This window comes from Scylla paramamosain, chromosome 36 (genome assembly GCF_035594125.1).
Source record: "Scylla paramamosain isolate STU-SP2022 chromosome 36, ASM3559412v1, whole genome shotgun sequence".
Lineage (NCBI taxonomy): Eukaryota > Metazoa > Arthropoda > Malacostraca > Decapoda > Portunidae > Scylla > Scylla paramamosain.
In genome coordinates, this window is record NC_087186.1 from 14,913,147 (window position 1) to 14,929,747 (window position 16,601).

General features: G+C 42.7%; 1 protein-coding gene across 2 annotated transcripts in view; it reads right to left on the reverse strand.

Annotated features, from left to right (window-relative positions):
• Positions 1–1,144: 1,144 nt before the first annotated feature.
• The window catches only part of LOC135091079 (uncharacterized), a 67,486-nt gene continuing 52,029 nt past the window's right edge, over positions 1,145–16,601 (reverse strand). For both annotated transcript variants that reach the window (XM_063988444.1, XM_063988442.1), the window contains exon 4: positions 1,145–2,070. In XM_063988444.1, coding sequence (XP_063844514.1) covers positions 1,835–2,070 — 236 coding nt within the window. In that variant the 3' untranslated portion in view covers positions 1,145–1,834. The remainder of the gene's footprint in view (positions 2,071–16,601) is intronic.

A 16,601-nucleotide genomic window follows, 5' to 3' on the forward strand; every position in this document is an offset into this window, starting at 1 on the left:
TTAAAACACGTCATTATCCATTATTTACATCTGGAGGAGGAGGAGGAGGAGGAGGAGGAGGAGGAAAACAAAAATAAGAACAAGAAAAGAAGAGGAACATGATTAACCTAAGCAGTACCATCACATCACAATAATGACGTCTGGTAATATAAAGTTGCGTCAAGACTCTAATTAAATCACTAGCTGTCTACCTGAGGAACACCTGCCCACTCTGCTTAATTACACAGTCATTATATAACACCTGTGCTGGGATGTGAGACAATTAATTTCGAGGAAGGTGTGAGAGGAGGCGGTAAGGAGCTTAGGAATTTAGTTTATGCAAGTTAATCCTCTAGAATAAGGAAAATGTGATGTGTATTTGAATTATAAAGCCTGTAAGGTGATGCTAAACTATTTTAAGCACACACACACACACACACACACACACACACACACACACACACACACACACACACACACACACGTATATGATCTTGCACACTTATGTAGTTATTTAATGTGCAATAACCTTTACATGTATTGCATTACACGTAACACTTGTAATACATCATGTACACTTTTTCTTTCTTCTTTCTGATTGAACTTTTATAAATAAGGAAATTACACGTTACAGCATGACGCGTTATTCAATTATTGTCTGCTTTGTATTACGTCAACCAGAATGTCAAGGAATTGAGTACGTTTTGACAATTGAATATGACAATGACCACCTGTGAGCAACATCTTGATGGTGAGCATGACGTGCACAGCGGGAACACACCTCACTCACCCTGCTGCTGCTGCCACCACCACCACCACCACCACCGCTGCTGCTGCCGCCACCTACACCCAGACGGGGGAAAAAAGACTGGAAAATAAAGGTGCCTGGCTTCCTGTGTCCGTCTTGTGAGTGCCTTGCGGGGCCTGACGCCAACCTGACAAGCCTGAAGCCAGCCTGAGAGCCTTCCTGTGCCGGGCGGCAAGAGGGAGTCAAAGGTGTATGAAGGCGATGCGAGTCTATTGGCAGGTATTGACAGGTATTGGAAATCAAAGCCTCGGAGGAAGAGTTCTCGAAACACCTTGACCTGTTCTTCCGGAGCCTCGACCCGCTCAAGGAAATCGAGACAAAAGAGGCGAATGTCGAGTTCTGAGTCACACAACAGTACTCCAATAACAGCTTTATTAGACTTGCGAGTAACAACAAATCCTGGCCGGGCTGAGGAAGGGAGGGGCTAGAGCGGCTCGGAGCGAGGCGGGGAAGGGAAAACAGTGGCTTCAGAGAGAGCGGGGGAGTGAGTGCCACCGCTTCTTGCTGCACCTGCCCACCCTAGCAACGGGGCGCTCCCAGCCTCCCGCGACATCCACACCCACACACCCACACGCATCTCACGGTGACTTGCTTGCCGACACGCCGCCTCCATGCCTCAGAGTCCAGGGCAGCTTGGATAAGACGGCAATGCAACACACTGAAATTGACGCACACTGCACGCAGCCACACACTCAGCCCGCAACACAGGAACCTGCAGCACGGCACACACACGGCGCCTGCATGCCACGCGCGCCGCCGCCACGCCGCCTCTCATTTCAAAGGTCGGCATCCAGGCGGCGTGGCGGCGGCGGCGAGGGGCGTGTGGCCACAAAAAGAGTTCATTCTAGAACAAGTAGCACCGAGGTCGAGCTTGGAGTCAAAGGGTAAACAAACACAATGAACGGAGCAGCACCTCAGGGTCATGCGGCGGCCTTGCCTTCACACACACACACACAGACACACACACACACAGACACACACACACACACACACACAAAGAAGGGAGAGGCCGCACCAAACAAACATTACCTCCACCCTTCCACATCTCTACGCGTTTCCTTTCCCCTCGCAAATAATTCCCCTGCGTCGGATGTTCCTGGGCGGGAAGGGGAACAGGCTGATGGTGTCAGAACCCCTGTTGTACTGCGCGCTCATCCAGTCATATTCCAGGTTGCCGTGCGCTGGAGCTCCGGAGCCCGCGGCTGGACGGTTCACTCCCTTGTGGCTCGTGTGGCGGCGGACGGGCACCCACACACTGCCCAACTTGTCACTCTTCACGCAATCTGCAGGGAAAAGTGAACGAGAGGCTGTTAATTTTGTGTCACGGTGCTGGCTGAGGTAATGAAGTCAAATGGCGCTTGTTAGTCAAAGAAAACAAAGGCATATTTGAGTTATGGCGTTGCAACAATGACGCGAAATGGCACTAGTTAGGTTTCTTTAATCAAGTCGAAGAAAACAAGGGAACATTTGAGTTATGGCTCTGCGGCAATGAAGCGAAATGGTTAGTTAGTGTTCTTTAAGCAATCTAAGAAAACAAGCATTTGGGTTACGGCGCTGCGGCATTAAGGTCAAATGGCGCTTGTTGGTGTTCTTTAAGTTGCCTGTCAAAGAGAAAGAGGTGTCTAAGCTCAAACTTTACTTGGCGTCTACTTGAACTACGACAAGGCGCTACCACTCCCACTGTAAACTGCCCTGAGAACAAGAGTAAAATGTTATGGAGTCGCAGAAACATAAATAAATAAGCAAGAAATGAATAAATAAATAGACAGACAAAATAAATATAAAAAAAAGTTACGAATAGACCACGAGAAGACAACGCTACCTCTCCCACCGACAAACTAGCGAAGATCGAACTCGTAAACCTTAAGGCCACGAGACAAGCAGTGCACCAGAGAGCCAGGAGAGTAACACAATCAATCAGGAAATCAGTGAATGGATAAATACACTCCTGAGAAAAAAACACGCATTGACCACCTGGCTGCAAATGAGTAAACAAGGGCTAAGTAATTCAAAACAACGCACAGGTAAGATTCAGATCACCTACCTGCCCTTGTAATAGTTTAAAACCCCTATCAATCAGAAAATAAATGAATAAATAAATATGAGTCTTTCTGTAAATAAGTAAATACAGCGTTTACACTTTAAGACACGGCAAAGGTAAGCTCCAATCACTCACCTGTCCTCGTGTTAGTTAAAATATCCATCAATCAGGAAATAAATGAATAAATATTAGTTCACCACCTGGATGGAAGTAGACACGGCGTTAATAATTCAAGAGACCACACAGGTAAGTCCAATCACCCACCTGTCGCCGTCATAGTCTAAAATAGCAATCAAGGCAAGTCTGTCCTGCCCACCTGTGTCCACCTGTATGTGCTGATGCGTAAATGGACGAGGGGGGGGGATACAGACACTCGCCAAGGTAAGCATCACCTGTCTGTCTTAATGAACACACCTAATTCCGTCTGCGCAAGGTGAGTGTGAGCGGGAACAGAGCGAGGAGTCATGTGTAGGTCAGGAACAGCAACCGACCGGCTCAAGATCACCGGGGAAAAAACTGAAGTAAGGTTACACTGGAGCAAACCCGCCCGACTAGACTGGAGAGGTACACTGACTGACCGGGCATTAATGAGTCGAGATGGTACGATTGTAAACACTGGTCTGAGAGTAGGAGGAGTAGTAGTAGTAGTAGTAGTAGTAGTAGTAGTAGTAGTAGTAGTAGTAGTAGTAGTTCATCACGTTAATCGCATATACGGAGAACAGTTGCCGTCATGCACTCATAAAATACAGGTGTTTCCATGCATCCCTATCACACAGTTGTCTTATACCAATACTATAACAATTAGGAAAAAAAAAATGTTACTAAACTAAACTCACACGAAGTTCCCAAAGATAAACGAAACACTATGAAAACTTCACCTAACTTGACCCACTTTAATTGTACCTAACTTCGCCTTGACAGAAAGAGATGAAGGATGATACGAGCACCACTTGTTTTGTCAGAGCTGGGAGAAGCAGAGCACGAGAGATTCTTTCCCCGTCAAAAAACTTGCGGCACTTTGAGAGAATGAGATGACAGGCAGTGAAAAGTTTGTCCACACTGAGAAAAATGCGATAAGTGAGATTCTTTCCCCTCAGAATTTGAACGAATGTAAACAGAACAGAGGTTAAAGATGAAAGACAGCATATTCTTACCAACATCAAGAAAGTAAAACAAAATATTCCTTCCTCTCAAAACTGACAGAGGATAGACATTGAGAAACTGGTAACATGAATTCTGTCAACGTTAAAAAATATATATATGACGAGAAACTGTCCTTAAACTTTACAGAAATTTGAAATAATGAGATAGCAAGCAACATAAATCCTGCTTACATCACAAGAAGTAGAAAATGAAATCCCTCCTGCAAAACGTAACTAAACTTGGAGTAAGACGAGCCGCCAAACAAGCAAGCAACACATCCAATCAACACCAGGAACACTGAATCACAACACCGTTTTCCCTCACACAACACTAAACCAGGAAAACAACAAACACACACTAACATAAACCCAACACATAACAAGACACGTAGCAAACAACACATACAATTTTACTGAACATAACGAACAGTGAGATATGAGAGAATATTTTTAGCCAATACTGAAGACAATAAACACCACCACCACAAAAAGCAAGGGCGCGAAGGACACAAGTAGCACCGCAGAAGGACCCGGAACACTACAGCGCATAAGTAAAAGGTGCAGATACAAAAACACTTCCAGCATCCAAGCGTAGAGGCAGGAAATGTGCAGGAAGAATACGAGCAACGGGGGCGGGAGAAAGGGCAAGGTTGAGGGAGAAATATAAGGCAAGGAATATACTTAAAGGTTGTAAATAAAGGGAATATGTGTCTCTTGGCTATCATACAGTGGTTAAGAAAGAAATGGAAGATAAAAATTGCATATATAGGTAATAAACTGAGGAATGTGTCTTTAAAGGAAGAAACGAGTAAAACATGTATCTAATGGTGATAAATAAGGAAGGGTGTGTCTCCGAAGTATTATGCAGTGGTTAAGGAAGAAATTGAAGGTAAAAATCGTATCTGTAAATGTAATTAATAGAGCAGCGTGTCCTAAAAGGAAGAAACAAGGAGTAAGAAAATGAATCTACTGGTGATAAATAAGAAAGGCTATATTTCTTGGGTATCATGCTGTAGTTAAGGAAGAAATAGACGGTAAAAACATCTATAAGGTTAATAAATAAGAGAATATATGTATCTTAAGTACAACAGTGATTAAGGAACAAACACAGGGTACAAAAACGTATCTATTAGTGATAAATAAGGAAGGATTTGTCTCTTAAATATCATAAACTAGTTAGGGAAAATAATAGAGGGTAAAAAACGGTACTTATAAGGGTAACAAAAAGGTATGAAGCTAACAAGTACAATACAATGATTAAATAAGAAGCACAAGATGTAACAACTGTAACTAGGAGTAATAAATAAGGAGTGTGCGTTTTATCATATAGTGGTTAAGGAACAAATAATACAGGAACAGTATCTCTCCACACATTATACTAACTAGGAATTGCAAAATATATTCTTTTTTTATCCTCTTCTTTCCTGCACGTGGTTATAAAGATTTCAAACATTTTTTTTTTTATTTATTTAATCTTTTATTTTATTTTTTACTTCATTTATTTATTTATTTATTTATTTTATTTATTTATTTTTATTTTATTTTAGTTATCTATTTATTTTTATTTTTATTTTTATTTTTTTGTCCTGCGGAGCATTACGTATCGCACTGAAAGGGTTAAATATGACAAGGTGGTTAGGGTGAAAAAAATAAGGAAGGAATTTACATGAGAGGAAAAAAATAAAGGTGGCATATATCTTTTTGGGGATTATAAAGTTAGGGAAGAAAGTGAAGAGTTTATATAAGGGCAATAAATAAAGCAATACGAGTCTCAAGTATAAAAAGGTGGACAGGGAAGTCAAGATATATAAAAAAAAAAAAAAAAAAAAGTTTATTTCTAAGGGTAGCGAAAAAAAAAGTTAAAAAAAAGTATCAAGGAAAAATGTTGAAGAAAAGTGCCCAAGAAAAGTGTCGAAAAAAAGTGTCAGATAAAAGCATTAATAAAAAGAAAGATGTCAAGGAAACGTCAGAGAAAAATGTCAAGGAAGAGTGTCAATAAAAAAAAGTGGTCAAGGAAAAGCGTCAGAAATGTACCAAAAAAAAAAAAAAAAGAAAAGGTGTTAATAAAATATTAAGGAAAAGCAAGAGAGAAAAATGCCAAGAAAAAAATGCCACAGAAAAGTACACAAAAAAGTTTCAAGAGTGTCAAGGGAAAGTGAGCCACATAAGTACACGAGCAAAATACGTGGCTTGGGAAGAAACTCAACATTATAATACACAGGAGGAGAAAAGTTCAGAGTACATGATTTGAATACACCATGCAGAAAGTAATACACGAAACTAAAGGCAAGGCAGAGCAAACACGAATAAATATGATACTGACAAGGCAGCAAAGGAAATGTACAAGAAACTGAAGCAAAGCAAACAAAAAGAAAAACAAACAAACAAACAAACAAACAAGTATCAATATTCCAAGACCACCATTCTTATTTCTATTCCATTTATACATTCCATCTTATTAAATTCAATCTTATTTATTCATTCATCTATACCTATTTATTTATCTATTGACTTATTTGCATTTTACTTCCATGTACCTTTCATTTATTCATATATTTACCTACTTGTATGTATCTATTTATCTTAGCTGTGTGTGTGTGTGTGTGTGTGTGTGTGTGTGTGTGTGTGTGTGTGTGTGTGTGTGTGTGTGTGTGTGTGTGTGTGTGTGTGTGTGTGTGTGTGTGTGTGTGTGTGTGTGTGTGTGTGTGTGTGTGTGTGTGTGTGTGTGTGTGTGTGGATGGATGGAAAGGACAGTATCAGCGCACAGTTTAGTGGAGTGGGCAGTTAATTCAATTTCACGTAGCGGTCAACATTTACACAAATAGACACACAACAAACAAAAGCAGGAAGCCCCGACAGGTGAGCTCATTGCAGGCACCCAGGTAAACACACACACACACACACACACACACACACACACACACACACACACACACACATACGGCATCGCAACTTTAGGCACACACACACATACACACATACAGCGCCATCACCTCACCTGGCGGTCAATCTACATACTATTACACCTGCGGGCTTCCTGTCGTGGTGTTCCTTGGGCGCACACATATACTACGTCACATTTATTAGGCCCCCTCTATATAAATGGACAGAAATTTGCATGTGTGATAGAGCGGGTAGGTTATCTCCTCTCTCTAATATCTCTCGACTTCTATCCTCTCTCTTCTCTCTTCCTATTCTTCTCTGTTCTGTATCGCTGTTTCTTTTCTCTCTTCTCGACTCTTATTTCCTGCCTCTCTCTCTCTCTTTCATTTCTATTCATCTTCTCTCTCTCTCTCTTCGATTTCTGTTCATTTCCTCTTTTATCGATTCCTAGTTCTCTTCTCTTTCTCTTCTTTATTTCTATTTCTCTTCTCTCTTCTCGATTCCTATTGAGGTATTCTCTTTGTTCTTATTTATCTTCTCTCTTATCGATTCCTTTTTTACCTTCTCTCTTCTCTCTCCCTATTCCTCCCTTTATTCATGTCCCTTTTTTTTTCAATTATCCTTTACTTATTATCGACTTTTCTTTCCTTCTTTGTTTCTTCCTTTTTCCTTTCTTCTCGATTTTTCTCTTTTTTTCTATGTTACATTTTATCTGTCCACTTCTAACTATTTCTCTTTTCTTTATTCTTTATCTCTCTTTTTCTTCCTCCCCTTCTCTTCCTCTCTACCTCCTTATTCGTTCTTCTCTCTCTCTCCTTTAAACACTCCCTCCTTTATTTCCTATTTCTGCCTTTAATTTTTCTCCTTATTTGTTTTTTTTTCCTCTCTCTCTTTCTTCCTATTCATTTTCATCCTTTTCCTCTCCTTCATTTGTCTTTATCTTCTCATTTTTTTTTCTCCTCCCCCTCTTTATCTTCTCATGCCTTTCTTCCTTCCTCCCTTATTAATTCTCAATTCCTACATTTCCCTCTTCCTAATTCCTTCCCTCTCTTCCCTTCTTTCTTTCTTTCCTCTATTCCGTCTTTCTCTTGCTTCTTATCCGTTCCTTTCTTTCTCTCTTTCTATTTAATTTCGATCGGATTTCAAAATATTTGTAATGAAGATTCTCTCTCTCTCTCTCTCTCTCTCTCTCTCTCTCTCTCTCTCTCTCTCTCTCTCTCTCTCTCTCTCTCTCTCTCTCTCTCTCTCTCTGACAGATAAGACGAGATTAACTTTAGCGGAAACCCTTTTTTTTTTTTTTTCATTCTCCTTCTTCCCTCTTTACTTACTGTTCTCATTCTCTCTTCTTCTCTTCCTCCTTCTCCCCCTCTTTACTTTTATTTCTTACTGCTCTCTTTTCCTTTCTACTTGCTCTGCTGTTTATTCCCTGTTTCGCATTTTCTTCTCTCCTGTTTGTTCTTTTATTTTTTTCTTTTCTTCTTTCTTCCTTCCTTCCTTCCTTCCTTGTTCTCCCTTTCTTGTTATTATCTGTTATTCTGCTATTTTTTGCAGTATTTTTGTGTTTATCTTCTTTTTCTGAGAGAGAGAGAGAGAGAGAGAGAGAGAGAGAGAGAGAGAGAGAGAGAGAGAGAGAGAGAGAGAGAGAGAGAGAGAGAGAGAGAGACGGGGGGAACGTTTTTTAGTGTGTTTCCCTTCCTCCCTTCCCTTCTTCTTTTTCCTCCTCCTCCTCCTCCCCCTCCTCCACTTCCTCCTCCTCCTCCTCCTCCTCCTCCTCTTCTTCCTCTCATACATCTTCTACTGCTAGTTTTAAAATTATTGCCCACCATTTGTTTTCACCCCATCCAGACCCCCTCCCCGTTTTCTTTCCGTCTACACCCTCCGTTTTCTTTTACACACAGCACAAGGGGGACTAAAATTTTTTTTTTTTTTTTTTTTTTTTTTATGTAGGAAGGATACTGGCCAAGGGCAACAAAAATCTAATAAAAAAAAATGCCCACTGAAATGCCAGTCCCTAAAAGGGTCAAAGCAGTGGTCAAAAATTGGTGGATAAGTGTCTTGAAACCTCCCTCTTGAAGGAATTCAAGTCATAGGAAGGTGGAAATACAGAAGCAGGCAAGGAGTTCCAGAGTTTACCAGAGAAAGGGATGAATGATTGAGAATACTGGTTAACTCTTGCGTTAGAGAGGTGGACAGAATAGGAGTGAGAGAAAGAAGAAAGTCTTGTGCAGCGAGGCCGCGGAAGGAGGGGAGGCATGCAGTTAGCAAGATCAGAAGAGCAGTTAGCATGAAAATAGCGGTAGAAGACAGCTAGAGATGCAACATTGCGGCGGTGAGAGAGAGGCTGAAGACAGTCAGTTAGAGGAGAGGAGTTGATGAGACGAAAAGCTTTTGATTCCACCCTGTCTAGAACAGCAGTATGAGTGGAACCCCCCCAGACATGTGAAGCATACTCCATACATGGACGGATAAGGCCCTTGTACAGAGTTAGCAGCTGCGGGGGTGAGAAAAACTGGCGGAGACGTCTCAGAACACCTAACTTCATGGAAGCTGTTTTAGCTAGAGATGAGATGTGAAGTTTCCAGTTCAGATTATAAGTAAAGGACAGACCGAGGATGTTCAGTGTAGAAGAGGGGGATAGTTGAGTGTCATTGAAGAAGAGGGGATAGTTGTCTGGAAGATTGTGTCGAGTTGATAGATGGAGGAATTGAGTTTTTGAGGCATTGAACAATACCAAGTTTGCTCTGCCCCAATCAGAAATTTTAGAAAGATCAGAAGTCAGGCGTTCTGTGGCTTCCCTGCGTGATATGTTTACCTCCTGAAGGGTTGGACGTCTATGAAAAGACGTGGAAAAGTGCAGGGTGGTATCATCAGCATAGGAGTGGATAGGACAAGAAGTTTGTTTTAGAAGATCATTAATGAATAATAAGAAGAGAGTGGGTGACAGGACAGAACCCCTGAGGAACACCACTGTTAATAGAATTTAGGAGAAGAACAGTGACCGTCTACCACAGCAGCAATAGAACGGTCAGAAAGGAAACTTGAGATGAAGTTACAGAGAGAAGGATAGAAACCGTAGGAGGGTAGTTTGGAAATCAAAGCTTTGTGCCAGACTCTATCAAAGGCTTTTGATATGTCCAAGGCAACAGCAAAAGTTTCACCAAAGTCTCTAAAAGAGGATGACCAAGACTCAGTAAGGAAAGCCAGAAGATCACCAGTCGAGCGGCCTTGACGGAACCCATACTGGCGATCAGATAGAAGGTTGTGAAGTGATAGATGTTTAAGAATCTTCCTGTTGAGGATAGATTCAAAAACTTTAGATAAGCAGGAAATTAAAGCAATAGGACGGTAGTTTGAGGGATTAGAGCGGTCACCCTTTTTAGGAACAGGTTGAATGTAGGCAAACTTCCAGCAAGAAGGAAAGGTAGATGTTGACAGACAGAGCTGAAAGAGTTTGACTAGGCAAGGTGCAAGCACGGAGGCACAGTTTCGGAGAACAATAGGAGGGACCCCATCAGGTCCATAAGCCTTCTGAGGGTTTAGGCCAGCGAGGGCATGGAAAACATCATTACGAAGAATTTTAATACGAGGCATGAAGTAGTCAGAGGGTGGAGGAGAGGGAGGAACAAGCCCAGAATCGTCCAAGGTAGAGTTTTTAGCAAAGGTTTGAGCAAAGAGTTCAGCTTTAGAAATAGATGTGATAGCAGTGGTGCCATCTGGTTGAAGTAGAGGAGGGAAAGAAGAAGAAGCAAAGTTATTGGAGATATTTTTGGCTAGATGCCAGAAATCACGAGGGGAGTTAGATCTTGAAAGGTTTTGACATTTTCTGTTAATGAAGGAGTTTTTGGCTAGTTGGAGAACAGACTTGGCATGGTTCCGGGCAGAAATATAAAGTGCATGAGATTCTGGTGAAGGAAGGCTTAAGTACCTTTTGTGGGCCACCTCTCTATCATGTATAGCACGAGAACAAGCTGTGTTAAACCAAGGTTTAGAAGGTTTAGGACGAGAAAAAGAGTGAGGAATGTACGCCTCCATGCCAGACACTATCACCTCTGTTATGCGCTCAGCACACAAAGACGGGTCTCTGACACGGAAGCAGTAGTCATTCCAAGGAAAATCAGCAAATATACCGCCTCAGGTCCCCCCAACTAGCAGAGGCAAAACGCCAGAGGCACCTTCGCTTAGGGGGATCCTGAGGAGGGATTGGAGTGATAGGACAAGATAAAGATATGAGATTGTGATCGGAGGAGCCCAACGGAGAAGAAAGGGTGACAGCATAAGCAGAAGGATTAGAGGTCAGGAAAAGGTCAAGAATGTTGGGCGTATCTCCAAGACGGTCAGGAATACGAGTAGGGTGTTGCACCAATTGCTCTAGGTCATGGAGGATAGCAAAGTTGTAGGCTAGTTCACCAGGATGGTCAGTGAAGGGAGAGGAAAGCCAAAGCTGGTGGTGAACATTGAAGTCTCCAAGAATGGAGATCTCTGCAAAAGGGAAGAGGGTCAGAATGTGCTCCACTTTGGAAGTTAAGTAGTCAAAGAATTTCTTATAGTCAGAGGAGTTAGGAGAGAGGTATACAGCACAGATAAATTTAGTATGAGAATGACTCTGTAGTCGTAGCCAGATGGTGGAAAACTCGGAAGATTCAAGAGCGTGGGCACGAGAGCAGGTTAAGTCATTGCGCACATAAACGCAGCATCCAGCTTTGGATCGAAAATGAGGATAGAGAAAGTAGGAGGGAACAGAAAAGGGGCTACTGTCAGTTGCCTCAGACACCTGAGTTTCAGTGAGGAAAAGAAGATGAGGTTTAGAAGAGGAGAGGTGTGGTGTTCTACAGATTGAAAATTAGATCTTAGACCGCGAATGTTGCAGAAGTTAATGAAGAAAAAGTTGAGGGGGGTGTCAAGACACTTAGGGTCGTCGACGGAAAGGCAGTCCGACCTGGGGACATTTATGGTCCCCTCCCCAGATGGGGACTCCGAGGCTGGTGTAGGAGTCGCCATGATTTTAAAATTTTTGGAGTGAAGGGTGTGTGTGTTATTAGGTGCTTGTAGTTTTGTGTGGAGGAAGAGAGTTGTCTTTAGAGGGCAGGCTGTGACTACCCCCTTGTGTTGTGAGACACAAAGGGAAACGTTCAGTGAGGTCACAGCTGGGTTTAATGATAAGTTCACAGCACCCCCTGAACAGTGCTTTAGACCTCACTGGGAGTAATTATCGTTTCGGCAGGTGTCTACTGCCTCCTCCTGTTAACTTGAATTGGACGCCCGCGAGATTTGCATTTGTGGAGGAGGAGGAGGAGGAGGAGGAGGAGGAGGAGGAGGAGGAGGAGGAGGAGGAGGAAAAAGAAGAAGGGGAGGAGGAGGAACAGTAGCGTAAGGTAAGCATGAATTCAGATTAGTTTTTTTTTTCTTTTTCGGTTTTTTTTTTCTTCCTCATTTCTTCTTGACTGATGGAAAGAGAGATGGAGAACAATGAAAAGATGCAAATGAAAAAAGGAATAGGAGGAGGAGGAGGAGGAGGAGGAGGAGGAGGAGGAGGGAAACAAGTAAGTGCTAATTGAATTACTTGAGACGAAAAATGTGAAAGAAAAAACAATTTGATGATTAAAGAAAAATGTTTAAACGGCTGTGACTGCCTTGAATTTTAAACTTTGTAAATTACTCTCTCTCTCTCTCTCTCTCTCTCTCTCTCTCTCTCTCTCTCTCTCTCTCTCTCTCTCTCTCTCTCTCTCTCTCTCTCTCTCATGTTTATTCTGACCTTCTGTTCTCTCCTTTTCCTTCCATTAATTACATTTCTTTTCTTCCTTCATTTCACAAATTCTCTCTCTCTCTCTCTCTCTCTCTCTCTCTCTCTCTCTCTCTCTCTCTCTCTCTCTCTCTCTCTCTCTCTCTCTCTCTGAACATGAAGAGAAATGCAGTATCCCTTATCCACAGGTTCGAGAGAGAGAGAGAGAGAGAGAGAGAGAGAGAGAGAGAGAGAGAGAGAGAGAGAGAGAGAGAAAAAAAAAACTGACTCGTTATGAATAAGGAAATAGACATGACTGACGCACTCTCTCTCTCTCTCTCTCTCTCTCTCTCTCTCTCTCTCTCTCTCTCTCTCTCTCTCTCTCTCTCTCTCTCTCTCTCTCACCTGTCGCGCCGGAAGCCCCTCACGTGAGCTATGCCTGGCAGCTTAACGAGCAAGAGAGCGTGAATGACCTCGTTACGGTCGTTAGTGGTGATTACTGGCACAAACTCCATCAGGGGGCCGTTTCTCCGCCTTCTATTTTTCCCTCCATTACTCTTTAGTCTTCCCTTCACTCTCCTTGACTCAACCGCGCATCCGTTTTCTCTTTGATTCCCGTTTTCTTTCGATGATCAGTAATAATCTCGTGTTTCATAATCTCCTTTGTTTTTTTTGTTTCTTTTTTTTTCTGTTGTGTTTGTTGTGCTTTATCTTGTTTGAGGCGTGTTATCAGGTCTCTCCTCTCCCTTCCTTCCTTCATTTATTCTTTTCTCTCTCCCTTCCTCTTCCTTCATATCGTCTTTCGTTCCGTATCGGTTTTCAATCCCTTCTCTCTCCCTCTCCTTATCTTTATCTTCTTATATTTTGCCTCTTACTCCATTCATCAGTTCTCTCTCTCTCTCTCTCTCTCTCTCTCTCTCTCTCTCTCTCTCTCTCTCTCTCTCTCTCTCTCTCTCTCTCTCTCTCTCTCTCTCTCTCTCTCTTCTACGCGTCATTTTCTTGCCTCCACCTGCGTCAAAACTCAAATTACTCGAGACGAACCAAGTAATATTTTCAAGCCTCTCTCTCTCTCTCTCTCTCTCTCTCTCTCTCTCTCTCTCTCTCTCTCTCTCTCTCTCTCTCTCTCTCTCTCTCTCTCTCTCTCTCTCTCTCTCTCTCTCTCTCTCTCTCTCTCTCTCTCTCTCTCTCTCTCTCTCTCTCTCTCTCTCTCTCTCTCCACACGTACCCTAACCTAACCTAACCTACATTTCCTGCTGTTGTTTATTCCGTGTCCACATCATCTGTTCTCCCTCCTCCTCTTACTCTCTTTTTTCCTTTCCCTCTCTCTCTCTCTCTCTCTCTCTCTTCCCAGTGCACCTGAATTCCCTCCTTCTGCACCTGCGTCTGCGTCCTCACCTGCTTATATTACTCCAGTTATTGCCTGTTACTTCCGTTTGTTTACCTGTGTTCCTTACCTCTTGCCTGGTGTGTTAATAATTGTAGCGTATGTGTTTGTTCACCTGTGTTTCTCTCTCTCTCTCTCTCTCTCTCTCTCTCTCTCTCTCTCTCTCTCTCTCTCTCTCTCTCTCTCTCTCTCTCTCTCTCTCTCTCTCTCTCTCTCTCTCTCTCTCTCTCTCTCTCTCTCTCTCTCGCCAGGTGTTGCTCTCACCTGGCCTGTCTAATACTGGCTGTAAAAAATGTCTGTCTTTTCCTAGTAATCTTTCTGTCTTATTGACGTGTTAATGTCTTGAAGCGGGTAATTTCGTCTCTCTCTCTCTCTCTCTCTCTCTCTCTCTCTCTCTCTCTCTCTCTCTCTCTCTCTCTCTCTCTCTCTCTCTCTCTCTCTCTCTCTCTCTCTCTCTCGTCAGTGACCTTGCCGCTATCTAGTTTGCGCAGCTTAACTGGTATTTTTTGCGCCGTCTTAGGATCGGGGTATTGCATGGCGCAGTTTCATAATGGGGCTCAGACATATGGCGCAAGTTATCTATTTATTTATTATTATTATTTACGAGGTTTTTTCTTCGCTTCGCTACTAGAACTAACAAGCTACGTAATTTTTTGTTTGTTTATCTATTTTTATTATAATTCTATCTGTCAGTCTCTTTGTCAGTCTCTCTCTCTCTCTCTCTCTCTCTCTCTCTCTCTCTCTCTCTCTCTCTCTCTCTCTCTGGTAAACGTGATACAGACACTTTATACCTTTGCCTGCATCTGAGTCTTAGCACTTTTCAAACCCAAAATGTACCTCTGTATTTTTTCTCTTCGCCTGAAAGCTACAATTTTTTGCATCACTGCCCTCGTCTCTCTCTCTCTCTCTCTCTCTCTCTCTCTCTCTCTCTCTCTCTCTCTCTCTCTCTCTCTCTCTCTCTCTCTCTGTCTACATCCTCCTCCATCTTTGTTTTTCTCTCCCTTTACCTCAATATTTTCTAACCTTTTCTCTTCTAACTCCATTTCTCTCTCTGTTCTTGCTTTATCGACCTCTCTCTCTCTCTCTCTCTCTCTCTCTCTCTCTCTCTCTCTCTCTCTCTCTCTCTCTCTCTCTCTCTTACACCTGTCGGAAAACCTTTCAGAGTGGCGTGCATTCGGAAGGTGCGTCTCTTCTCACCAACCCTTTCATGCATCGCGGGGCTTTCCTCTATACCAGCCCAAACACCTTCTTTTGTGTGCCGGGAGATCCACTGGTGTTTATTTTCTTGACTCTCTCTCTCTCTCTCTCTCTCTCTCTCTCTCTCTCTCTCTCTCTCTCTCTCTCTCTCTCTCTCTCTCTCTCTCTCGCCGGATCTTTCATTCAAGTTTCGCATCTGTTACTCTTAATTTCAATCGTCTCTTCTCCTCTTCTCTTCTCATAAGCTTTTAATATTCCCTCTTTTACGTCATATATTTATAACCTCTTGTGTTTTTAATCTCAAAGCATCTGTTTTTTTCTTATTTTGTATGGCGGGTATAGAATTATCTTTTTTGGTGATTATTTGTGTGTGTAATGGATGAGGAGGAGGAGGAGGAGGAGGAGGAGGAGGAGGAGAATTGTGGTGACTAACTTCTTCACTAACTCCTCTCTGGCCGCTGTCTTCTCCTCCTCCTCCTCCTCCTCCTCCTCTTCCTTTCATCCTTTCCTATGAAAATTTCCATGTCAGTTTTTCCATACTGCATGGTACTTTTCCCAACTATTTCCATGCCAGCGCAAGCTGGAGGGAGTGGTGGGTGGGGAGGAGCCTTCTGCTATGCTGTCCTGTCTCTCTTCACTGTAGCTAGTTAGAAGTAGTTACCAAACAGCCTTGCAAGGACCAAAAGGTCTGTTGCTGTTTGGCTTTCCTTTGTATTCCTTTGTATATTCCTCCTCCCCCTCCTCCTCCTCCTCCTCCTCCTCCTCCTCCTCCTCCTCCTCCTCCTCCTCCTCTTCTCCTCCTCTTCCTCCTCCTCCTCCTAAATATAAATTTCTTTATGAATGTTGGAAGAGGAGGAGGAGGAGGAGGAGGAAAAGGAAAACAAGAATGAAAACAAAAAGAACAATAAAACAGCAGCAGCAGCAACAACAACAACAACAACAACAACAAGGAAGAGGACACGCCATGGTATCTGACTGCATGGCCTCCTCCTCCTCCTCCTCCTCCTCCTCCTCCTCCTCCTCTTCCTCCTCCTCCTCGGCACGCCCGTCACGCCGCCTCTAAGAGCGCCCCAGCGAGGTGAGAGTGCGCAGGTGCAACGGGACTTCTATACCAGGGCTCCTTTTGTTCTATGCGCGTGTCCAAGCTCGGGGTTGTCCGCTTCTTATATTGTTTGTTTGTTTGTTTGTTTGTCTTTTGAGGATTTGTTTGTTTTGAAGAGGTTATCTATGTGATTGATTTTCTCTTGTTTGTTTGTTTGTTTGTTTGTTTGTTTGTTCTTGTTTGTTTGTTGTTCTTGTTTGTTTAGCTGTTGTTTGTTTGAGTGGCTGATCATTTTGTTGTTTGATGGCTATGTTGTTTGTTAGTTTGTTTGTCTGATGAATTCTTGTTGTTGTTTTGTTTTTGTTTATTATTGTTATTGTTGCTGATATTGTTTTTATTATTATTG